The sequence below is a fragment of the Panthera uncia genome (assembly GCF_023721935.1).
Source record: "Panthera uncia isolate 11264 chromosome B2 unlocalized genomic scaffold, Puncia_PCG_1.0 HiC_scaffold_24, whole genome shotgun sequence".
In the NCBI taxonomy this organism is placed as follows: domain Eukaryota; kingdom Metazoa; phylum Chordata; class Mammalia; order Carnivora; family Felidae; genus Panthera; species Panthera uncia.
This window is the reverse complement of record NW_026057580.1, coordinates 109,656,567-109,683,174: the sequence shown is the minus strand read 5'-3', so window position 1 is coordinate 109,683,174 and position 26,608 is coordinate 109,656,567. Positions and strand designations below refer to the sequence as shown.

The 26,608-nt window shown below is 45.7% G+C and overlaps 1 protein-coding gene across 1 annotated transcript in view; it reads right to left on the bottom strand.

Annotated features, from left to right (window-relative positions):
* Positions 1-4,287: 4,287 nt before the first annotated feature.
* Positions 4,288-26,608, bottom strand: part of ZDHHC14 (zinc finger DHHC-type palmitoyltransferase 14) — a 214,974-nt gene continuing 192,653 nt past the window's right edge. The window contains exon 3 of the mRNA XM_049654678.1: positions 4,288-4,454. Within this exon, the coding sequence (XP_049510635.1) occupies positions 4,288-4,454 (167 nt within the window). The remainder of the gene's footprint in view (positions 4,455-26,608) is intronic.

Genomic DNA, 26,608 nt, shown 5'->3' with positions numbered 1-26,608 from the left:
CTCTCACTTTAATAATGACCTGAGGGAGCCTGAGGATCAGAGACAGCAGGAGTGGCCCCATGGCCCCAGATGTTGGTCGTTTAAAAATATTTCAGGGGCGCCTGGGGGCTCAGTCGGTTGAGCGTCCGACTTCGGCCCAGGTCATGATCTCACAGTTCGTGGGCTCAAGCCCCGCGTCGGGCTCTGTGCTGACAGCTCAGAGCCTGGAGCCTGCTTTGAATTCTGTGTCTCCTTCTCTCTCTGTCCCTTCCCTAGTCATACTCTGTCTCTCAAAAATAAATAAACATTGAAAAAAAATTTTTTTAGTATTTTATAACTTCAAAGATCGCTTGGCTGAACAAACACACCAAAATACTCAGTTCCGTACATGCAGAAGCAATGTAATGGCAACAGAGAAAGAGAACTAGCGAGAGACAGGGAAAGGTTTTGAGAGAGAAAGAGACAGAAACAGAGACAAAATGAGAGAGAGAAAGAATATATTCACTTCTAGGACTGCAGGTCAAATAAATCAAACCAGATTACAGGGAAACAAGGTGATTCCTATCCCTCCACGAACCTTGTTCTATGCAGTTATTTTGGGAGCACTATGGCAACATTTTCCTGGTTATCCACAATAACATTGATGGCAAGCACTGAGCCCCCCACAGTGTGCACCAGGTCTATACTGGGTCCTTGCTGGGCACAGCTTCACTTAATCCTTAAAAGAAACCTACGAGGAAAAGTACTAGGGTCATCCATTTTATAGACGTGGTAACAGTTGGGGGTTAGTCAGATAACCTACTCACGCACCAATATCATCCACTGACAGGACCCGGATCCAGGCCCGAGTCTGTGCGCGTTAGAGTCAAGTTGCCAACTACTAGGCCCCGCTGACCCATTCTATATTTGCGCCAGAGTTTGCTCTCCACGAAAGCTTTCCATCAGTCCTCAACTAAGAATACAGAGCCTTTATAAGTCTGCTCTCATTTCAAACACATTTAACAAAGAAAACTATTCTTCTGAACCGCCTGGGAAACTCCATTTTTCCTCTCTCTTCTCCCAGCGTAAAGTGGCATTTATTTGTGTACCTAGGAAGAACCAACCCAAACCTGCTCATTACAAGGGAAGGGAAGCCACACGTGCTAACTCTGGCTTTCAGCGTTATCATTGTATTTTTCTCCCCGGCTGCAAAAAGTAGAATTCTTTCAACAAAAACTTTCTATCTAAAAATAAAATCGTGGCAAACTCTGCAATTACACTTGTCAGTTGGAGACGTCTGCTTTCCACTCTATTTTCCCAAATGCAGAAGGAAGTCCAATTTACTGTCTGCTAACGGGTCACACCAAAGGCCCAAATGCAGCACAATGAACCGGAAAACCGAAGCTACGTAGGTGTGAATCACTGTGTGGTTGTTCCAGGAGGGCTGCGAGTAGCTTTATTTTAAGTCAAACATGCTACTTATCTCACCTGTCATTTGCACAGTGGGACCCTGATCAGGGTGTGCCAAACTCCAGCCCCAGGGCCATCAAATGATGCTGAGAGGCAGATGTTGGCCAGTTTCCCCCCTCTTGAGCCCACTCCCAAACCTTCCCCTTTCCGCTCTCTTCCCTTTGCTGTTCGGTGCCTCCCGATTATAGGGCCCCACCACGCTTATTGTGGAGTGCTGGATTGCTACCGTTACTTGGATTTACCAGAAAGGTTTCATGGGGCGCCTGGGTGGCTCAGTCGGTTAAGTGTCTGACCCCTGATTTCGGCTCAGGTCATGACGTCACAGTTCATGAGTTGCAGCTCCTTGTCAGTGCAGAGCTCACTTTGGATTCTCTCTCCCCCTTTCTCTCTGCCCCGCCCTTGCTTGCAGGCTCTCTCTCTGTCTCTCTCCAAATATATAAATAAAGAAATAAGCTTTAAAAAAAAGCTGCAGAAGGGCTCCTAGGTATTAAAGACTGATAACTCTTATTTTCTCAGCTGGTGGTTTCCATAAGACATTGTACTACCTTAAAGTTATACTCTTGTGAGAAGTACACCATTAACTGGGGTTGATACACACTTTTGGTAAGGGGATTTTACATCTAATTCATCAGGTTCTTTAAGGGACATGTATGAACACCTATGGGTGTTGGAGGGAATGACTAAGACAATTCTATGAGCTTTTAGAAAGTGTTTTACAATAATCCAAAGAGAATTTTAAAGCACTAGGAGCTGGGAGGAAGTCTTATCATGATTAGGAGTCTAGCCTAGAGAGAGGAAACAGAAGATTGGGACCAAATGGTACAAATGAATAAATGAACAGTCAGACGTCTAGAAATGGGTAAACATTTTCATAAATGATAATGAGAAGGAGGAGCCCGGTAAACTCTATGGCTTTGCAGATAACAACCCCCTACCTAGAAATGCCTAGTGGAATAAGTCACTGGACCTCCAGGAGAAGGCAAGCAAAGTTAACAGAAGAGCTTATGTGAAAAGTATATGCTATATACTATTCCATCATATCCCATTCCATCATGCAATATCAAAATTATGACCCAAGAAAGGGTCTTGAGAATCCTTAGAGATTATTCCCTGCAGATATTCAAGCCATCACAATGCTCTGGCTTAAAAGTGTCCTCAAGATGTGCACGGGATGGCTGATGTCACCAGGAAGCAGATCAGAAACCTAGCAACGGTTGTCATGTGTCTTTGTAGGAACACTGGTGTGTCCCTACATAGACGACCGGGTGTAGTTTTGGTCATCGCCGCCACAGAGGGCTACAGTAGGTCAAGAAATTATCCAGAGAAAGCCAATCAAAAATAGCAAGGGGGCAGAAGTAATAACAGAATAGCAACGATAATTATGGAGCCTATACACCAGCTACTATTCTAAGTGTTTTCCTTGTATTGATTCATTTAATCCCTCAACCATCTCATTTAGTAGTTACTCTTATCAACCCATTGTACAGATGAGAAAACCGGGGATAGAGAGTTTAAGTAGACACGAAACTAACATTTGTACCCAGGCCATCCAGTGCCAGATTAACAGCTCTTAACTCGAGCTACTTGCAAAATGGGAAAAGACTGAACGAAATTCCATTCTGTTCTGCTGGGAGAGAAAAGGCTAAAAGTAATTCATCTAAGTTAATAAAACCAAGACAAGGCCTGATGGGGAAAACATGGACTTTCCACCAAAGTGCAGATTTTTAAAGTTAGGATGAAGTGCATTTCAGACAAAAGAAAATCAGCTTTGCACAGCAGAAGTACATTATAAGCTTGCATTTTCCTCAAGAATTGAGACTACAAATTCCAATAGACTCAGAAAGAGTGTTGGCCATTGATGATGCTGAGGGGAAACAGGTTTGTTCTGAGCTAACAGAGGATTCCTGTGCCTAAAGCCCAGAATTACCCTTGGTCGTTTTCTATTAGAGGCAGGCTACAGGGCTGGAGAAATGAGGGTCTTTCCCCGTGGGCAGAGCCTTTGTGTGATCACCCTTCCTGTGACTTGGGACTTCTACCACCTCCTTGCCAACTTCATCTCTAAGAAGCTCCAGCCCAGGACAGAAGACGGTATGTGGGCGTGGCAAGCAGCTCTCCATCTGAAGTGACAGGAAGTGATTGCCGACTAATCCCAAGGGGCTGGGACCCGCGGCCGTCGTAAAATCTTGTACTGGGTGGAGCTGGTGGAGCAGTAGAGCCACATCTCACCACTGATGACCTCTGTGCTACACATTCCCTCTGCCTGTTTCCCCAGTCCGTCCTGGAGAAAGCCAGTGGACAGACAGGGAAGGCCTTGGTGGTCTCCGGGAAGAGCGACGATCCTAACTTAGGCCTGGAAGTTTTCTGGCCTCTGCCTCTTTTTCTCTCCTGAGGCTTCGAATGCCTCCAGTTCCCCAGCTCATTGCCCCTCTGAGGACTCAGAAGAACATCGCTAAGCACATCGGGCTCCATGCGCAGCCAGTCCTTTGGGCAATGGAGGGACTTGGGGGTAAAATCGTTTCTAGTGCCTGCTGATCCGGCAGCTCCAGGGAACAAAGAACCCCCACTCTGGGGTGTGTGCACCTGCAGGAGACGGCCCAGGGAGCTGCACCGACAGCGGGGGTGCTGGAGGATGTAAGAAGGAAAAACAGAGACTTGGGAACACTAGGCTTGGTGAATGGGCTCCGTGGCGGGAGGCACTTGAAATATTAACTATTATTGAGTTGTTCAGTTTCGGAGGATTAAAGAGACACCCATGCTGACTCTCTTTAGCACAGTCTACACCAGGGAAATCAGCCTCCCCCGTCAGCCACAGACATTTTACCACTTGCCCGAGAGGTGGAACAGAGGCAATCTCTGCTTCTACTCACCTACGCAGTTATCGCAAAGGCTACAATGAGAGGCACGAGGGGGCCGGAAAATCTTGCAGGTGAAACAATATTTAAGTTTCACAGTCTGGCCATTGATGATGACTTCTTTGGTTCTGGGAGGTGGGCGGTACCCCCCTGAACTGGTGCCGTTTGCGATATCTGTGGACAAAAGAAGAAAAAGAGTGCAAGCCCTTAATATAATCACTTATCGGCTGCAGGCTCCCACCCCTAGGAGGCCTGGAGTCTGCACTTCCAAGGGCAGCAGCCACACCTGGCCTTTCTGGGAGGCACCCGACGCCAGACACGCAAGAGGACCTGCCGTCCCACCGCCTTCCAGCTCCTGGCCAGGGCTGAGGCTGCCCAAAATAGTTCACACAGGCAGTGGCCACGTGACTGAGTTCTGGCCAATGAGGTTCGAGCACACATGGCCAGGCCCAGCCAATGGGTCTCTCCCGCGGAGACCCGCCCACTCTTTCCTCTCCCCGCAGGGTCGCTGGGGAACCAAAAATTGGGGACCCTGAATGTGCAGCGGAGGGCTGCCTCTCCCATCTCTTCACCCTCCATACTGCTACATGGACACCAAATTCCCAGTGTTAAATTTCTAAAGGTCTGGGTTTTGTTACAGCAGCTAGTGCTGCCCTAATTAACACAGTGGGGGATACTGACATCAAGATCCTTCTCTGATGGTACATTCCAAATCCAGCTTAAGAATCTCCCACCTTGCACACTGGCCTCCTCAAAAATACCAGGTATTGGGTGAGGAGAATATATAATACATATGTATATATATGTGTGTGTGAGTGTGTGTGTGTGTATATAAACATACATATATATATTCAAAATATATATATACACATATATATTCAAAATAGATATATTTAAATATATATTTAAAAAATAATCTCTATATTTTGTTTATTGGCTGACCAGCATCTTTCATTATCTTCTAGAACCAGTTTTTTAAATGTTGAAAAAAATACAAATATATATTTTTTTAATTAAAAAATTTTTTTTAATGTTTATTTATTTTTGAGACAATGCGAGAGACAGAGTGCAAGCAGTGGAGGGGCAGACAGAGGGAGACACAGAATCTGAAGTGGGCTCCAGGCTCTGAGCTGTCAGCACATAGGCCGACACGGGGCTCAAACTCACGAACTATGAGATCATGACCTGAGCGGAAGTCGGACGCTTAACGACTGAGCCATTCAGGCGCCCCTGTATTTTTTTTTAAAGTTTCATTGTATCTTACAAATCTGGTTCTTGTCTCTGAGTTCACATTAGAACCACCCAAGGAGCTTTCTAAATTCCCCTAATGGATGGACCCTGCCACAGACCCATTAAATCAGAATGGAGCCCCTGGGGTGATTGTAAAGTGCTGGAGGGTTGAGAACCCCTGCTCTACAGGAAGGTAAAACATCCAATTTTATTCTCCTCTAGGCCCCTCACAGCCCTGTGAGCCCTGTCAGGAAGAATTGGGGCAGCTGCCTGTGCAGCCCAGCACAGGAGGCCATGGGGGGATGGAGAGTAGCAAGACTACCTAAGGGCTTCGCCCAGACACTGCAGCAGATAAACAGCTAGAGCAGACCCTAGGGGCTGGAGGAAATCTTGGGAAACTTCATGGTGGTCTCGAAACAGAGCTGGTAACTTTAAAGGTAGCTGTATTTTACTTCACACACACTGAAAGGTCACACTATTTTGCAATAGTTGCAACATGTGATACATTTCCCAAATGGTATGAGTCCCAACACCCACGGCGGCCCCCACAAACAGCCTGGGCAGGAGTTACGGGAAGAGCTTCCAAAACTCCTGATATTTCAGTCCTGCCCTCAGGGAGGCTGATTTCATTGGTGGGGGTACAGTCTGGCATGGGGTCGAAGAAACTCCTGAGGTATGGTGATATCTGCAGAACTGCACTTTCTTCCTGCCTCCCTGCTCCGACAGAATCCACCACTCACGCGTCATGATTTCAGGGGCCCTTCACCCTTCACACCAATCTTCTTTAACAGGAGAACGGAGGCCTGAAAATCTGCCCCTTGCCCTTTGGCCTAAGTTTGGTATTTGTAAAAATACCAACCCAAGTGGTAGAGAGGGAGCATTGTGAGTGGTTATCAGCCATTTTCTATTCATGGAAAATTAAAGTTCTACAAGCAGGTTCTAGAAGGAAAGGATAGAGAGTTCAAGAACACCTGAGGGAGACAAGGCGGTGTAGAGGGCAGGGAAATGGGAAGACTAAGGAGCAGCCTTCCGCTTTACCTCTTTGCTGAGGACAACTCTTCTACTTAGAATAATAATTAAACAGCCACGGAGCCATCCCAAAGACCCTGGGTGGCCTTGCCAAGCAGGATACCCTCTCTTGGCATGTGCCCCACTGTCCTGGCACCCCGGTGGCTGCCCTATCAAACCTCTCAATGGGTTCTGTAATAAGGAGAAAACAAAGAGAGGACATGGCTATGTACTTCCCTAGCCATCAGGGTAAAAATAACTTGCTTTGAATACATCAAAGATAAGGTCAGCTCTCTAGAGATTGTGCCAACTGGGTGCCTAAATTAATTATGACTTGGTGCTTCACTAGCCTTCTATCAGCCATGATATCTACTGTATCCATTTAGCTCTTGAAAACATGGGTAGAAAAACTAGAAAGCCAGATACATGTGTAAAAATAATAACCCAGGGGCTCCTGAGTAGCCCAGTCATTTAAACGTCCAACTTTGGCTCAGGTCATGATCTTGCGGTTCATGAGTTCGAGCCCCGCCTCAGGCTCTGTGCTGACAGCTCAGAGCCTGGAGCCTGCTTCAGATTCTGTGTCTCCCTCTCTCTCTGCCTCTCTCTCTCTTTTATATTTAAAAATAAATATTTAACATTTAAAAAAAATTTAAGAAATGGAAATAATAATCCAATCAGCAGTATTTGTGTTAATTTAATCAGAAAAGTTGAAAGACTGAATTGTCACAGAAAGTGTCTTAAAATGCCAGGATGACCATCTTCTCCACACTCAAATGACTAAAATAGCCTAGTCTGAGTAGCAGGGCCTTGGAAAATTCCCCGCTAGCACGTGATCCTGTTGTTCCAAAGTACATTTTTGAAAGGTTAAACATTTGATACAATGTGAAGTGAAGGTTAAATTCAACAGACGTGAAAAATTGAGGCTTAAGAAATTAAGCCAAATCTGAAAACTCTTTGACTAAACATCTGGAGAACTTTTCATGTCAAAGAAACTGAAGAATCGGAAGACCTAGATTCAGGACCCAACTGTGCCATTGAAGTGACTGAAGTGACTGAAGATCCACATAACTGAAAAAAAAAAAGTCAGCTGGTATTTAGAACCTATGGTTCACCCTTGAACGATGTTGGGGTTGGGGGGCTGACCCCTTACACAGTTGAAAATCCAAGTATAACTTTTGACGCCCCCCAAAACATAACTACCATTAGCCTATTATTGACCAGAAGCCTTACCAATCACATCAAGTTGATTAAGACATATTTTGTATATTATATTCATTATATACAGTATTCTTACTGTATATAATATAGTACATTATACTCTCTATATACTGTATATAGCACACAGTATTATATATACTGCATATATAATTATATACACTATATAATGTACAGTATATATAATACTGTATATAATATTTTCTTACTGTATATAATATACTGTGTATACTAAAGTAAGCTAGAGAAAAGAAAATGTTATTAAGAAAATCATAAAGAAGAAAGAATACATTTACGGTACTGTTCTGTATTTACTGGAAAAACCTGCATATATAAGTGACCCCGTGCAGTGCGAACCTGTCTTATTTGAGGGTCAATTGTATTTAAGTAAAATACTGTGACAGAGGCCATAGAGGACTCATAAACGAACAAACACAGACAAGGGGAGAAGTCAGCAAGGGGTCCTGCTGGGCTGTCTGTTGGGCAGGGAGTCTCCTGGCCAGTCTGGCCATCCCATTCCCTCAGAGCCGGCTTTCTAGATGGAAGTCTAACAAAACCCTCCCACGGGCCTCCCATGGGCCACACATGGTCTTTCATGCACCTGGCCCTTCTCTTGACGTCTGGTCTTACACAGAGCCTGGGTCAGAGCACAGTGGCCTCCTTGTGCCCCCAAGCAGGCTGCTGTTTTGTACTTCCAGGCACAAAGCCTTCTCCCCTGGGGCCTCCCTTTCATGCTATCTGCGTAGATACCCTTCAGTCTTCAAGGACCAGTTCAAGCTTCTCTTGCAGAAACGCTTTGTAAGCTGAGCTGTTTCCTCCTTTGGACTTTCACCATATGATTCGTTTATATGTATATTATTTTCAATCACTAGACCATGCTGTGCTTTCAGGTACCAGTCCTGTGCTGGGAGCAGGGGGAGACTTGTTCTCTGCTGGTGATGTTCACAGGCTGGAGGGAAGACCTGGGACCTCGCTAGTGCAGCCACGGCAAGGATCTGCTTTTGTGTCTTCCCCCAGGGGCTGCTGCAGCTCAGGGACCATGCCTTCCCTCTTTCATGTTCCCACTGTCCAGCAGAGGTTCTGGCACACAGTAGGTCTTCAAGAGGTGCATGCTGAACGGGAAGGCCAGTAGTCCCGACAGGTGGGGACGAAGGATGCCTGGACGCACAGGACTGGCGTCCTCCACACCCGTGCGTCAGCCAGAGGCCACTGTCCTTTGTCCTCTGAGCCAGTGACACCTCCCTCCCTGGGAACGCCTCTCTCAAGATCTTCCTGAGGCTGTTACTCTTCTTAAACGTGTCCACGGCCACTGCTGGCCCAGTGACCCATCTCACACAGCTAGTCTGCATATGCGCCCCCAGAGAGGGCCGGGCAACATGGGCAGCTGAATACCTCAGGGCACCCCAAAGTGGCTGTTTCTTTCACATAATAAATTCAACAGCCACCCCAGCCAGCAGCTTCGGGCATGCCTGCATCCAGGGTAGATGTGAATGATTGGGCCTTGAAACCCAGGGCTTCAAATACCCACCTGAGCACAAAGAAAGTTTCTCCTCAACGTGCAGACTGACGCCAACGGCTGGTCATAAAATCCGTTCCTCGTCCCTGGAGATGACGTACACCCGTGGCCCACGTCACAGGGCACGGAAGGTGGCGTTCCTGTTCTAATCCTCAATTACTCTGTTTTTTTGGTTTTGGTCTTCGTCGTTGGCAACAATTGTGCCCTCCGCTTCGGAGAACTGCTCTTTGTGGTTTAAGTACAGACGCCGAAAAAGGATAATTGAAGTCTGCAATATCTAACGGTTAAAGAACACTAGAATTTGTGTGTGTGTGTGGGGGAAACCTCTAACAGTACTGCAAGTTTATATGAGTCAGTATTTCTTAAGGACATTTTTATATACGAGCATTCTGAAAGCAAACTTAAGAGCTTGAAATGGTCTTTTTCTCTTTAAAACTCCCCCTCCTTGCAAATTGTTGGTAGCTGTTGGGGTGGAGGCAGAAAGAGTAACAGAGTCTCCATCTGGCATGAACCTCACAGTCAGCAAAGAACGAGGGGATCTGGGGAGTCGGGGAGGGGCCGTGCAGTGTGATGTAGGCACACACAACTGCCTGTTGACTAAGTTTTTCACTCAGAGAGAAGTCCTGGGCTTACCAGAGCCTTTAGTAAGTTGTTTGTTCGCGCATGCCTCTTTCAAAGCCACTCTCCGAAGTCTTGCTCCTTTCTTGAAGGAATAATAAATAGGGCACTCATAGCCTGAGCGACCCACTTGTCTACTGTCTTATTGATTCCTGCTCCAAATTCAGGGAGAAAACTGTTGAACCTTTAAAACCGCTGACCTTTACCACATAAAGCGAGTGAACTCTGCTTTCTTAAAATGCAAAGGGAAATATCCGGACTTACGAAAGATGTACATTAAGGTGCTTTTCCTTTTCCAAAAGGATTTGGAACAGTGGGATTCCCTGGTGCATTGAAGTTTCATGATGAGTCACCACTAACAGTGTCTTCCCGAGAGGGAGGAACCTCTGCTAACGAATGTTTGACTAGGATGAGGACACACTGCACTAGGATGCAAGTCGTAGGGGAAGTGAGATTTGCTTTATACTCAGATCTTCAAGACCCTGTCCACTGCGTGGCTGGAGGACAGCCGTAAGTTCAAATGCATCTGAAATTTCATAAGGCTCATGTCATTGGTGCTTTGCAGCATTTGGGACACAGACTACCCAACCTCGAAATGGTTACCTCTCAGGACGGAAAATGGCTGAGAGCCAATCAACACAGGCTCTTGGCTAACAGTCTGTAAACTTCCAAGCCCATAGGAAAATATTAAGATGATGAAATCTGAGACAACTCAACTATTAAACTGTTAGGGGTGAAAGGGAGAGCAAATTCTGATCTGTCCACAGACATTGGTTAGGTTTCCACTTGAGGGTAAAATGTGAATCTTTTCTCACCAATATATTGGATGGCAGCAGCTTTGCCTCCATAAATGCTTATATACAAATGTGCATTTGAAGGCTCATGAAGGGGTGAGATTCCCCAGCCCTCTCCCACCAGCTGAACGCTTTGCTCTGTCAGTTTGTCTTACATGTTTGTCTTCGAGGGCTAAAACTGATGCCTGAGGTGAGGCTCGTGCATGTGGTTTCAATCCTGAGCCACGCGGACGGGCAGACAGGGGAGGGCCCTCTGCTTAGAGGGGCACACGTCAAAGAGGACCGGAGGAAGGACAGGGGCCAGGAGCAGGAGAAGAAGAAAAGCAGACGTGGGGAAGCCACAGGCAGGCGTGGGCCCCACATGGGATGGAAGGAGTCCTACTAGCAACGCAAGACATAAGGCATTCGGGGCCCAGCTCGTCTTTCCCGGTCCCTTCACTCACTAATCCAACGTCTCTGAGTGTGGCAGGCACTCTGGTGGACAACACGGACCTGGCTCCTGCTTTCAGGGCGTTTACAGCCTAGTGGAGGAGACAGATATTAAGTAAGTAAACACACAACTAAATGCGTCATTGCGCATCGTGTTCTTTCGAGTCAGAGAAGCAGGGAACTCCGCTTGGTGTGAGGATCCTTCCCAGAAGAAAGAGCATTGGAACCAGGATCTGAGAGAGGATGGAGCAGGGCTTCCTTAGGCAGCGCCTGTGCACGCGTGCGTAAGCGTGCATGCACGCTGGGAGTGAGGAGCGAGGCATTTCAGACAGAGTGACTTGTGTCCTGGCCCCAGGACAGGAAGCAGATGGTACATCCAAGAACTGCAGGCAGGTTAGTGTGACCAGAACACAGAGAATGGGAGACGGTCAGAGAGGAAGACGGCAGGGGCTAGATCACACAGAGCCCTGGAGTCATGTTGGGGATGTTGGTGTTCATCCTCAGCGTCCCAGAGGTGGGCTGGGGACAGAGGGAAGCAAGACGGCCAGTTAGCAGGGATTTGGAATACGAGCCAGAGATGATGGTAGCTCAAAATAGGGTGGTGGCTGTGGCGATGGAGAGAAGTAGACACATTCTAGAAACGTGAAAATGGTAACATCAGTTATTAGCGGATGTGGTAAATGAGAGACAGGTGGGTGTCCGGGATGAGTCTCGGGCTCTGGATGGTGCAAGGGGGGCACTGTGGCAGCGTCCTGAAGCAGACGGCAGCACTTGTGAAGGTGCAGCGAGGGAAGGAGGGGAGGGAGGAGATTGCCTGCTGGTACTGAGTGTGAGGAAATATCTTGCAGGCCTGTGCACATACAGAGCAGGACCTGAGAGGAAGGGCCTAGGCTGGAGATAAATGTCCCCTGGCTTCTGAAGTTATCAGGAGGTGCGGGGCCAAGGGCTGAGCCCCAAGCCACTCCCACATTTAGAAACAAGGAGCACTGGAGAGGCAGAAGGAGGGCACAGTGTCAATGAGTCATGTAGTCTGCTTTAAACACATCCGGAAAACCCCAACACTGGAGTCCCTCTGGGGGACTGGTGCATCGGCACAGCAAAGAGGCTAAGGAATAAAAAAGTGCAAAGAAAACCCAGGGTTTCCCCAAGGAACTTGGTCCTCATACCTTCCAAGGATACTACCATCCTGTGGGACAAGGAGCGTCCTGTGGTCCCCTAGCACAGAACATGCTGGTGTAGAAGGAGGATTGCCTGGTGGGGCAATCGGGGTTTCCTCTGGACAAAGGGGACACGGCTGTGACTGTGCTCGGAGTGGATGCTGGGGTGGAGCAGGAAGGAACCGCACTCTCTCGGGGCTGGACAGAGAACACTGGAAACAAAGCTCAGCCAGGATGGGCGGCGGGCGAAGGGATGAAGCCACCACACTCCAATGCCCGGACTGCGTGCAGAGAGATGGAAAGGCCCGGGGCTAGGCACAGTGTGTCCGCTGGCTTGCCCTCAAATGGGTAGAATCATGGAAGGATGCAGAGTCCTGGAGAGGGAACCTTCCTGCAGGGATGGAGAGGGCAGTGGTGGGGGAACTACTATAGACTCCTGGGGATGGGGATCTGGAAGAGGACCTGGGGCATATCCCACATAAAGGGATTAGGCTGCCTGCCCTTGCTGGAGGCATGGGGGGTTGCAGACGGGGTACTTTTTCCCACTGAGTCTCACCACCCCCCACCCACTGCAGTCCTGCCTTCATGAACAAAGCAGGGCGGAGAGGTCTGGTGTGGGGACCGTGGCTGCCTGGGAAATGCTCGGGAGGAGGAATGGAAAGGGACAGGCTCTGACGGGGTGATGCATGTGCATGGTTCCCACTCACAGGTCTTCCCTAAGCCCCTCACCGGCATCTTAAGTGGTGGGAACAATTAAAGGGCAGGGGTAGTGGCAGGCTAAGAAAGGGGGAAATGGTGCATTGGAGACAATAAACCCATGCTTCACAAAGTGGCTCAGCCTTGACCTTGCCTCTCCTGCATGTGCAGCTGGGTTTGGTCACAGGAGGTAATTTTACATAGAGACCACAAAGGCTTTAGGCTTACTCTGGATTTGGTCATCAAAGGGCTCATAGGATGGACCTCCTTTAGGAGAAAACTTGGTGAAGGAGAAAACATTTGTCAGATGAGAACCTGAACAGATACTCCTAAGCCACATGAGAACCCTACCACTTAAGGCTTTTAACCAAGAACTGAGAAAAACACAATGAAATATTTGTAGAGAATTGGGCAAGGCAACCTTTGTCTGCTTAACAGAGAGGAGAAAAAGGAAACCTCAGAGAAAGAGGTTCCTGTGCTACTCAGTACTAGCTTCATTCATTCATTCATTCATTCATTCATTCTTTTCAGATATCTATTAGGCACCTACCACGTGCTGAGCAGTCTTCTAGGGGCCCTGGATACAGTGGTGAATAAGCTAAGCCCTCTGTCCTTTCGTGGCCTACCCTCTAGGAAGGGCAGATAAGCCCAGAGTATGGATCTTTACGAGTACAAACAAATCACATTTAATAACAGATCTTAAATGGGGCTGATGATCGAGGTCATCTAGGGCAGTGATTCTCAAACGGGGGTGATTTGGGGCCCCAGGAAAAATCTGGCTGAGTCCAAAATGTCTGGAGGTGGCAGGAGGGAATAAGTTAAGCCCACAGATGCTGCTAAACATCCCATAATGCACAGGAGAGCCCCCACAGCAAAGACTTACCCAGCCCAAGATATCAGTAAGTGCCAAGGATGAGAAATCTTAGCCTGGGGCCTTGCTACTCAAAGTGTGTTCTGTGGACCAGCAGTACCAGCATCGCTGGGAAGCTCATCGGAGAGGAATAATCCCAGGTGGTTCAGATGCACGTGACAGTTGGAGAAGCATTGCCGAGATGCAAACCCTTGTTAGCAAGCAGGACAAAAGCCCAGCGGAGTCCCTGCTCGCAGGTTAGGTACTCTGACAACCATCACCTGTGAAGGTTTGCTTACTTGGGAGGCTTTTAAAATGCAGAGATTCCTTACTTCTGAAGATTCTCAGGCCCACAGGGTAGGGTCTAACAATCAGTACTTCTAGAAAAGCTCCCTGTCTATATCTGATGGTGAGGCCTGGGATCCATAGCAAACACGACACAGATAAGAGCTAAACCCTCAGCATGAGTTTTTATATCACTGGCTGGAGAATCTCAGCAGCTGGCCTGGGATGCTGGAGAGAGAGATGTGTGCCATTTATAAAGATGCCAATGTTACTCAAAGAGCTGATATTATCTCTTTAGTGATGGAAAATGGAAAGTCGGTCTGATGAAATGGCCAGGCCAAGTTTTCAAACCGCCCATTTTTCTTGTATTTATAACAGTGTAACTTTTTAAAAAAAATTTTAATGTTTATTTATTTTTGAGAGAGAGAGAGAGACAGAGTACAAGTGGGAGAGGGGCAGAGAGAGAGGTGGGGGGAGACACAGAATCCGAAGCAGGCTCCAGGCTCTGGACTGTCAGCACAGAGCCTGACGCGGGGCTCGAACTCACAAACCGCGAGATCATGACCTGAGCCGAAGTCGGTCTCTCATCCGACTGAGCCACCCAGGCGCCCCAGCAGTGTAACTTTTTGTTTGAAGACAATCTTCAAAGAACTGGAATATCCCAAACAGACAAGAATGAAGTGACTCTGGTTTACATGGATGGGCCCTGCTTGTTTCATGCTCTGGTTCCAGGGGACAGTTTGAAAAATATCGTGAAAGACAACAGCTACAGCCTGGAGTGGAAGCCAATTTTAGGTAAGTAAGGCCCTGTTAAAGGAGAGATACTCGATGTGAGTATGCTCTCATCGAGTTAAGGAGATGGCTGTGAGTGTGAATTGTAAGTGTGACCATGGAGTGGTAAACATCGATCTTCGTCCTGTTGCAGAAGTAATTCCATGAGTATAAGCCCAAATATTCCTAAAAATAGTTCTGAAGCACATGTTCCAGAAAATCGGCGCATAGGATGTGGCATTGGTGAGGAGTGTGATTTTTTTATCTGGTGGAGAAAACAGGCCTCGGTTTCTCCACATTTAAACTATGATAATTTGAGCACCCATAGTTCAGGGGCATTGTGATTCACTGAAGGACCTTGAAGTGTCAGATGCTATGACGTTCATAGCTATCAAAACTTCTCTTTTGGGGGCCTGCCCAGATCCTCTGGGGCCGTATATCTATATCTATATCTGTATCACTAATTAATGCAATTAAAGACACAAGAAAAAGAAAGTGCTTAGTAGCTATGACCTTTTTAGTTTAACTGAGTTAATCCAAAACATTATAGCAAAATGAAAATTAATGACTATCTTATTTTTTGCATGCTTTTTTTTTTCCTGCACAGATGCCAAAGCCTTGCCCTTAAATGTAAAAGGAATAAAGGTCACTTTGTCCTTGCCAGGTTTTAATTTCTCTCAGATTTTTGTCTAAGTTCTCTGAGCGCACGCGCGCACACACACACACACACACACACACACACACACTTGCTGTGCTGCATAAATGAGTATCAGTCCTTTAACTGAAGGCCAAAGGTAGAAATACTTGTGTGTGTTTCTACTCGACGGGACAGAGCTTCTGCGTAACTACGAAACACTGTACAGTGATAGAGCTCAGTCTGGGTTGTCAGCGTTTGCAGTTTTATGTGACAGGGAGGTGAGAACGAGGTAAAAAGGGGGGCACGGGACACCATGCAAGGGCAGGGCTGCACTTCCTCATTATCCCTAGGAAAACCTGGCATGCTTTTATTGGGGTTTGAATAGCACTAATATGAGGGCATTAGCAAGGAGCAGCTTAGATCTCATTCGGTACAGTAATACGATTTTATCTTTAGCACCAAGAAAAAGAGAATTAAGGATACCACTGTAGCATGAGAGAACGCTACTTAGAAATGCACTATAGGGGCGCCTGGGTGGCTCAGTCGGTTGAGCGTCCGACTTCAGCTCAGGTCACGATCTCATGGTCTGTGAATTCGAGCCCCGTGTCGGGCTCTGGGCTGATGGCTCAGAGCCTGGAGCCTGTTTCAGATTCTGTGTCTCCCTCTCTCTGTCCCTCCCCCGTTCATGCTCTGTCTCTCTCTGTCTCAAAAATAAATAAATGTTAAAAAAAAAAATTAAAAAAAAAAAAGAAATGTACTATATACTTTAACGGAAAACATGCCCACCTATGGTGGTACTATACTGTTTTCTCTTTTGCCTCTAATCAATACTGATTGGCAAAATTAATAAGAATCTCCAATAAGATCACTAGTATAAATCTATACGTGGGTAGATATATCTATTATTTATATATAAATAATATTAGCAATAACCAGTTGGTAACTATAAAGGGATAAAATCCTATTTACTTCAGAAAAAGTAATCACAAAACTCTAGGAATAAACCTAACCCCCCCAAAAAAATGGTTGATAGGTTTCAAATGCAGAACCCTATAAAACAACATAGAGACTTTAAGGAGATTTTGAAAAAGCACAGAGGAGCATTCCACATCCTGGAATGCAAGATTCTGTATTTTAAATATGTCAGTTCTCAGATTACATCATGCATCTATTCCAGTGCCAATAAAAATTCCAATGTGATTTGGGGAAATTTTGACAAACTGGAAAAAATGATTCTAAGCTTCATTTGGAAGAATAAACAGGTGAGAATATTTGCAAAAGTAAAAAAAAAAAAAAAAAAAAAAAAAAAAAGATGAGGGGAAATAATCATCCCAGGAAAAAAAGTAAACATTGATACAGAATAGAACATTCTCAAATAGATGCAAATTCTAGAAGATTCAGTATTTGATGAATATGGCTTTTCAAATTAATGGAGAAAGCAAGAGTTATTCAATAAATGGAATTGGGATAAACAGGTAACCATCTAGAAGGAAAAAACCCAAAAGTTAGAGCCATATCTCGTCTTATATGAAAATACATAAATGTAAAACATAGAAGAACTAGAAAAATGTACATAAACTTAAGAGTCTGAGGGGTATGGAAGCCCTTTCTATACATATATGACAAGGCAGCATACATAACGAAAAGATGGGTAATTCTGACTACACAAAAATTTGAAAACCTATATGTCAAAAACTCCATAAAATGCAAATGATAAAATAGAAACATATGTCACCATAACAAAGAGTAATATCTTTAAAGAGCTCTTATAAATGATTAAGAAAAAGACAGGTATTCCAATAAGAAAATGGTATAAGAGATGAACAGGCAACTCACATACAAAGGGAGAAATAGGTCAGTAAATATATTGAAAAAGTTTGTGATTTGCTGCCCCTAATTTCAAGCAAAGTCAAAGGTTAATTTTGAATGATAATTATTTAGTCTTGGTGAGAGCACGGAGAAGAGCCATGTTCCTGTACTATTGGTGAGAATATAAATTAATGTAACCTTTTGAGGAACAAGCGGTCATGTGTCTCAAAACATTAACAGCCCATATTTCCTTTGCCAACCAAGAGCATCTTTAGACATCTGACCTCGGGAAATATTCACGAATGTTGATTGTGACACTGTTTTTTAGTATTAAAAACTGAAATGTCAATAAAAGGGAATTGGTTAAATGGATTGTGCTATATGATCATATAATGGGACAACCATATGCCTATTAAAGATGGAGTGGAATGGTTCATAGTATAGAGCGGGGAAAAATCTGTTTTCAAAATAGTAATGTACGATGTGAGCCCATATTTGTGTAAAAATACATTACACAGAGAAAAAGTACTGAAAGGCTACATCAAAATGTTAACCATGGATATCTCTGATTGGTAGGGTTAATTAATTAGTTTAAAAAAACTTAATTTAAAACTAAATTTTAAACTAAATTAATTAGTTTAAAAAATAAAGAATTAAATAAGTTCTTTATGCTTCTCAGGGTTTCTATAATCAATACGCAAGTAAAACCTTGGGTTTCCAGTAACTTGTTCTGCAAGACCAGCAAACATTTCTAATAAGTTTTGACTTAATAAACAAGCCATGTCTTGCAATACGAATAGTACGTGATGCTGAGCATCACATGATCACAACTGAGCCAATGGCTCTTCTCTTTCTCTCTCTTTTGCTGTGGGATTGTGGGTGATTGTCTCCCATGCTCGGATGCTCGGTCTCAGGCCATGGTGTTTGGCTGAAATCAGTGATTTTTCAGAACATTGGAAGGTGCCCACAACTGGTGCTAGTGTATTTTTTGGTCACTTCCAAGCACCTATGGGCAGTCTTTGCTTTTCCATATAAGAGTAAGCTTAGAAAGGCTTTGCTTCATTCTAGGTCAGGCTGCCTGCAGATATAGATAGACCCCTTTTCTCTGCTGCCTTATTTCCAGTTATGTTAAATACAGTATATGACAAGAGTTTATTAACACTGTACTGTAGTCAACCTCTGTGCAAGCGTATCAATGGTCCCTGTGCAGAAAAAGATTCCATGAGCCAATAGATAGCAGTGATTCCGTTAGTGATAGTAAAAGTCGTCCTACACAATAACCCTCCTCTCTCTTTTCTCCCTCACACCAGCCACAAAGGTTTTCAAAGGTAAGTGCAGGTTAATTTGTTCATTTTTCTTTATATTTTGTATTTTCTTTATTATGTTGTATTATATTACAGTATTGTAATCATTTTTATATGAACATTTTTGGGTTGTGAAAAAAAATCATCTGAGTTTCCATTATTTCTTATGGGGAAATTCACTCTGATATACAAGTACTTTGGATTGTAAGCATTTTTCCAGAATGAATTATGCTTGCAAACCAGGTTTTACTGTATATTGCTTTAAAATGAACAAAATATGTTACTTTTAGAACATCTTGGAAGAGGCATAAAACATTTGCAAAAAGGGGTGAGATGGTCTGGGCTCCCTATAATTCATAAGCTTAGGTATCAATGGAAATATCTCTGCTGCTTCAAAAAATACTTTTAAATTAATAGATTTCAGCAATTATTTTATTTTATTTTATTTTCACCTAGTGACTGTTGAGCATTTACTATGCACGAGGAACTTTCTAGGCACTGAGGATAAAACAATGAACAAAATATACAAAGAGCTCTGTTCTCAGGCAACTTACATTTTGCACAGGAGGAACAGACAATAAAAGGTTTTGAGCAGAGGTGACATTCATCAATAATTTTAGAAAGATTTCCTCTCTACCTCCCCTCAAGACTGGCTGTATATTCGACGTTTTTTAGATTCTTTTGTCATTCCTGAAACGATAGAAGGAGTTTGCTTGACTCCTCAGGTCCACTTGTAGCTCCTGGAATTGCAATCCTCCTCCCGGCTCTCTGGCCGCACATGATGCTAGCTGCGGCCAAGTCACACAATTAGCTCACTTAACGCAGATTATCTCGGCGTAACATTTACGTCTAGGAACAGTGCCTTTCATGCTACTGGGCACCGCATCCTTTCGTCTGCCACCATGTTGTCCAGATTTTGTGCCATGAGAAGGCAAGGGGAATGGAGAATTTTCCTGGCAGTGAGGAGACAGAGTTATGTTGTCCACACTGGCATTGCCAAGTAATTTAACTTTGCTGGGCTCCCCAGATCTGTATAACAGGGGGCTGGAGAGATGAGCCATGAGGCTCCTGACTGTTTCTGGGTATAGGATTCTATATAGGCTCACGCCCCTCAGCTTTCTGACTCCCCTTGGCTTTGTGCTCTTCATCATACGTGTGACTCAGTCTGAGTGACACGGAAAAACGTGCCTATGTTTTTTACGAACTCACTTCTTGTATTTTCGCTTTAGTCCCACAAGCAGATGGCAAATGGGTTGAAGGCCCACTGCAGGCAAGTACTTAATAAATACCTGTTAACCAATCCTCCTTTAAACCAATAACGTCAATAACGTCAATAAACCAATAACGACCCTTTTCTGCTTATAGCGATTAAATGAAATAATTCAAATACGCTTGCTTTCGACTCGTACCTCCTCGTACCACCGAGGACGTGTTTCTTCCTAACAAAAGCAGCATGGAAGACCACCCCAGTGTGTCTCTAGCATCTCAGCCCTAGGGGTCCACGCTTGCCTTAATGGGCCCCCAGCAGCCCTCGAAGTCCCAGCCCTGTGAGTTCTCTGGTGCCAGGTCCGAAAAAAGGCCAAGACTACGGCAAATCAGGCAAGAATGAGTTTCATCTAAACTTGCTTGTAAGGTGAGCAGAAGTGATTTTGTCTGCCCTTACTAATGCTCACTGGTACTTTAATAAAGCACTGTAACTGCTGTGAATAAGAATGTGTAAGGAAGGGTGGCACAGAATCCAAATAAATGATGTCACAGCAAGCACCTTGTGACCAATAGCAGCATGGTCTAGATTTTGACAAAAACAAAACGATTCCATTTCTCTTTTGTTCCTTCCAGTGCTCACAACGCGACTTGTAATGATAGTCAACAGGAGAAGAAAACTGAGTTTCCGATTCTTGAGATTAGCAGGTAACGGTCACCAACGTCTACATATTTTTGAAAACCATGTGCGCACAATATAAAAGACAGCGTGCCTACAATTCTCTCTCTAGCCACGTAGATATATTGATACTTCTGAATGTGATTATGTTTTTTCCCCCCTTCTGGCAAAGAAAGCGGCTTGCTCAGGTCCCAAGCTTGGTTGGCGTAAAAGTGGATTAGAAATCCGAGTCTTTCATGCCTTTTGCTTCTGGTTATCCAGGTAAAGTCCTCGACACACCCCCATCATGTGACAGTCAGTAGATGTCAACTAAGACCACCCCAAAAGAACAGTTTTAACTGTAAAGAATATGTTTGATTTTTTAACGAAATTATCTTGTCAGCTGGGTAGGAGTTTCTCAATTCTTTTGTCAATTAACTTGGAAGAAACATGACTGAGACGGGCACATGGGTGGCTCAGTCGGTAAAGCGTCCGACTTCAGCTCAGGTCACGATCTTGCAGTTTGTGGGTTCGAGCCCCGTGTCAGGCTCTGTGTTAACAGCTCAGAGCCTGGAACCTGCTTCCGATTCTGTGTCTCCCTCTCTCTCTGCCCCTCCCATGCTCATGCTCTGTCTCTGTCTGTCAATAATAAACAAGCATTTAAAAACATTAAAAAAAAAAAAAAAAGAAATATGACTGAGAAATTCCTTGAGTTTCTAGCCCAGTTTCCTCTGTGCAAGGACCCTGATACTCTTAGATAGCTGATATTCCCTGACATCCTTTCTCTTATTGGCCCTGCAGACTAATGGGTTCCACCCAACAGAGCTGCTCAGAATGGCCCTGTTCGACCCACCAAAGTATCTCACGTTTCACATTTGGAAGCTGTGTCCCTGACATAGTGGGCGGGAAGAGGAGTCCTCGAGTCACCATCTGTCACCCTGACATCTGCAGACCCCTTGTCATTAAAATGCAGATCCTCAGGCCCCAACCTAAACCCACAGATAGCGACTCTAGGAAGTAGGGCCCGGCAGTGTGCTTCTAGAAGTCTCAGCACTGCAATGCAGCCCACGACCTGGGCTAATCTACAAGTGTGGCCTTCAGAGGCCCTTAGCTGCTTGTTTTTGAAACATTCCCCCCACCTGTTGCCCACATCCTTCCCTGAGGGTCTGGATGACAGCAATGTGTGGCCTGAACCTCCGAGTCCTTATTAGCACTCAGACCCGGACAGTGTCCGTCAGCCTGCTTCTGCTGGCCGGAGGCGGGTCAACCCCCACCCGTGTTTTTGTATGTGAAGGAAAGAAATGACCCAATTTGTTCTGGGCACACGTGGTGCTGATAAATGGAGATGCCCCATCTGGACATCTGTCTGGGGGATCTGTCTCTCTCATAAGCATCTTCCAGGGACCAGGTACTGGAAGCAAGACAAGAAGGGCGAATGCTCTCCCTTCAGACAGAAGAGATTCTGCTGGGGGGTTGGGGGAGGGAACACCCCCCCCCCCACCATACACAGAGCAGAGCAGTGCAGAAACCAGCCCCTTCTGGGTGACCTCATGCCACCCAGACCTGCCCCGGCTCCAACTCTAGCTTGGAGGCTGGGAGCTGGGGCAGGACTTTCCCAGGAAGCACTTCTGGCTGCTGCCATGTTGTTCCCTGGGGAGCATGGAGTTCCCCCATTCAGGTCCTAGGTCAGCTTCCTCCAGACTCTAGGCTTATAGCCGGGGCAAGGACTCTGCCCTATTCTCCTAGATCCTGGGGTCCAGCCCAGGGATGGCACCTGGGAGACACTCAACAGGTCCTTCTGGAGCAGGAACAGGCCCTGACACCACTGATCTGCCCTTCTGAGCGGTCCCAGCATTGGGCTGCTCTGCTTCACTCCTTTTCACCTGCTGGGAAGCGTCCTGCATTAACAAAGAGCTCCTGGGGGCTTCCTGGTCTTTGCCCTGAATGGCAGAGTGGGTGCATGGAGGGAGCTGGGAAGGGAGGAGGGGATAAAGGATAGGCTTCTCCCCTGACCGCTTCCCAGCTGACTCCACCTCTGTTCTCTGAGGAACTTGTCAAACCATCATGGTGCTGTCTATACCTGCAAATGCTCCATATGCATTTGGTGACATTTAAAGGCAGCAAGTCTCAAGTCTTTCTGTGTAAAAGGATCACCTTGGGGGAAGGTGTTAGAAGCACACTGCCGGGCCCTACTTCCTAGAGTCGCTATCTGTGGGTTTAGGTTGGGGCCTGAGGATCTGCATTTTAATGACAAGGGGTCTGCAGATGTCAGGGTGACAGATGGTGACTCGAGGACTCCTCCTCCCGCCCACTATGTCAGGGACACAGCTTCCGCAAACTCTCTCCGGGGACCCCCCCCCCCCCACATCTCCCTAGAGACGCTGCGTGGGGAGCCGCGGCCCCTGCCGTCTCCCTACCAGAGCCACTGACAGGAAACCTGCACAGAGTGAACAAGGGCGGGGCGCCTCCTCGAAGAGCTTCCGGTCTTTCTCGTTGGGAGCCCTGCTGGCCCTTCTCACGGTTCTCACGCTTAGAGGGTCCCAGACCCTGCTTCCTTCCCTCACTGCCCAGACATGGGGGTTTCGTGATCAGTCGTGGAGTCACATGCTCTCATGTGGCATTCAGCCGCACGCTTCAGGCTCTAGGGTCCCAGTAGCAGGCCCACCACCGCACGGCCCAGGGACCTCTTCAAACTGAACCTTCCCCCCCCCCCCCCCACTTCCCTGCAAGAAGCTTTCTGAGCTGAGGAAGCAACATTATTTTCTTTGCTACATGTGAACACCCGTTTCTCACTTACCCCCACAGAACCCTCAGATGCTAAGAGAAGAAAAGACTCCAAGAACCTCTACACTGTACGTGTTTAACTTCTCCATTCAACTCAACAGCTCGAAGGCTACGTGTCAGAGCACCTGCTCTGTGCCAGCCGCGTGGGTGGGGTTTGTGTCCCTTGGATTATCAACCGAGGGCGGCCGCTTTGTCACCTGCATCCTCCATGTTTATGCTACTGTAGGATCGTGGGTCTTACATTTGGGACTTTCAGACTTGCATGCGTCCAGCGGGGAACTCAACTGCTGAGTCAGAATCTCCAGAAGTCTCTGACGTGCATAAATACATTTTTCTTTTTTTTATATATATAATTTTTTAAATATTTATTTCTGAAGGAGAGAGAGACAGAGCGTGAGTGGGGTAGGGGCAGAGAGAGAGAGAGAATCTGAAGCAGGCTCCAGGCTCTGAGCTCTCAGCACAAAGCCCGATGCGGGGCTCGAACTCACAAACTGCGAGATCATGACCTGAGCCGAAGTCGGACGCTCGACCGACTGAGCCACCCAGGCACCGCTATGAATACATTTTATAATGGAAAAGTAATACACATATGGTATTAAAAAAAAAAGTATCATGTAAAAATTTAAACCCCCCACGGGGATTCTCATCTGCACTGACGACGGAAACCCTGAGCTTAGGCTAACCCTGGCACCGCAATAAATCCTTCGGAACTGTGTGCCCTCCCTGCCCCCATCCATCCACGGCATCCACGCTTCTCCCATTCACGGGCATGTTGTTCTGAGTAAATGTCACAGGGTAGCTGCAAGAGCCACTGTCAGTAACAACTCTAAAGCGGTGTCCCGGTGCACACGGTCCTCACACGGGGCCAGCTAACACATCCAACCGCTGAGGACCCGGGCTCCCCTAAAACGCCTTCCTGCCGTGGGGACCTGGGCTGGCCACTTTTCAGTGGTAGTTTCTTACGCGCTCCGATTCTAACCACGTCAATGAGGCTTGTTCAATTTCTTATGTTCTAGCCGATCTACTAGTAGACACAGCATCCAACGCAGTGTCACACGTCCTGCCTGTATACGTGGTTGGCTGCTTCCAGTTTCTGCAGGTTAATGCATCCGTACCTCATCACACTTGTGTGTGTCAGACAAGGTCGCTGGATCCCATTATCCAGGTGAGGAAATGAAGGCCCAGGGGATGGATTTGCCAAGTCTACACAACTGGCAAGTAATATTGCTTGCTAAAATAAATGTTTGTTGTGAGGATATCTATTAGAGTGTATATAATGATATTTACTGCTCTTTTTAAAATTTTTTAATGTTTATTTATTTTTGAGAGAGAGAGAGAGAGATAGCATGAGCGGGGGAGGAGCTGAGAGAGAGAGGGAGACACAGAACCCGAAGCAGGCTCCAGACTCTGAGCTGTCGGCACACAGCCCGACTCAGGGCTCGAACCCACAAACCGGGAGATCATGACCTGAGCAGAAGTCAGATGTCCAACTGACTGAGCCACCCAGGCGCCCCTACTGCTTTTTTTCTGATTATAAAACGGATATGTGATCATCATAGGAAATGAGGAATATCAGAATATACAAAGAGAAAAGTTAAAACCACTTGTTAGTCTAACCACAAAGAGAAACCTCTGTTTCTTTCAAGTCATTTTTCTAAACTGATGCATATATTAAGATTATAATTTACATACATTTTTGCATTTTGCATATTTTCATTCAATGCTGTATCAAGTTCATTTTCATAAGTCATTACATGTTTTTGAAATCAGTGTTTTTAATGACTTCCTTCCTAACATTAATTATAGAAGTATACAATTGTTCATTCATCCATTTTGGTACTATCATATATTTAAATTACTCCTAATATTTTACACGATTATAAGAAACTCTGCAATGAACATCTTCATATTTATTTTCAAGTAAGGTTTAAACCTTGCTCCTCGAACCTGTATGAATGATTTCCTTTCATATTGGATTCCTTCCACCATTTCGTTATTTTGCTTCTTACATTAATTTCTAAAACTTGATACAAAGTGGAAAGACAGCTCTTAATGCTCCTTCTACAAATTCAAGGTCTTTGAAATTTTTCTCCCAGACTCTTTTCTGGGCAAAACATTAATAACCGGTCTACTACAAAATAATGTTCATGGCAACCTGGAGCTTGAGATGAAGAAAGACAGAAGAGTGAAATAAATTGAGTAGTACTTCACTGAGAAATTAGGAAGCGTCCATGAAACATGAGCACCATTTCCTTCCAAACAGGTTCCTTCTGAGGTGGCAGAGGGATTTGTCAGATTCTACAGGTTTTGTAGAATCCTGCTTTGTCAGATTCCTTCCGCCAGCACAGCCACGGAACGGCTCCCAAAGCAGCTCTGAATTCCACGGGCAGTCACATCTACAGAAAGAGGCAAGTGCTGATTCTGGAGTGGGGTTTTTCAGTGCACTTGCCGGGGAGCTGAGCTGTCTTGGAGAAAAGAGCATCAGAGGGGAAGGCAGCCAACTTCTGTCACATCAGCCGCCCTGCACTGACGGCTATCAGAACACCTGCTTTAAAAGGCTGCCAGGAAGCCAGGTGCCTGGGCTGGAACCCGCCTGTCACTGAGAGATGGCGTTGCCTCTGATGGCCAACTGCGTCCGGTGAATCACCTCTGCAATCTGCTTCTGTAATCACCATCAGACTCTCCGTGTCCATCATTGCCAAAATATGCAAATAGTTATTAAAATATTGAAGAAAGAAAGCCAACAACCATTTATCATCACAGAATAGTGGTTGTTAACTGTTTTTATCTCAGGAGAGCTCAATGGGAAGCCTGAAAAACCTCTCAATCTATCACACTGTGTGTTTTGAGCTGTAATAATTCTGAAGTATGATTGGAATCAGCAGTGTCCACTTACATTTCTCTTAAAAGTTGGAGGGGAAATCCAGCATCCAGGGAATGGGGGCTGGGCGGCCCTCCCCGAAGGTCACATTTCCAGATGTTTTCACCCTGGTCTATGTTTGTCCAAGAAAGAAAAGGAGCCTCCAGCAAAGAAATGTCCCTTCCACATTATTTGAACTCTGCTATATTGTTTTATATAAAAGTTCACTTGGTGATTTTTGCAAAATGCCATATCAATAATTTTTATTTTAGTAATGACTCCCCAGAATCACTCTGTGCACTGCCAAGCAGAAAAAATGGAGTCATAATGACCTGAAATGAGGACCTTAGACAGAAGAAATAAAACCAAAAACACAATTCTGAGTCTTTCATTGCTTTAGCCTGGATCCAATCTTTCTTTATTGATGGGCTGTTGCCTTTCTTATATTAGAAATTCCTCCTTCCCACAAACTTGGATTCCATTTGAGCACCAAAGGTATTAGTT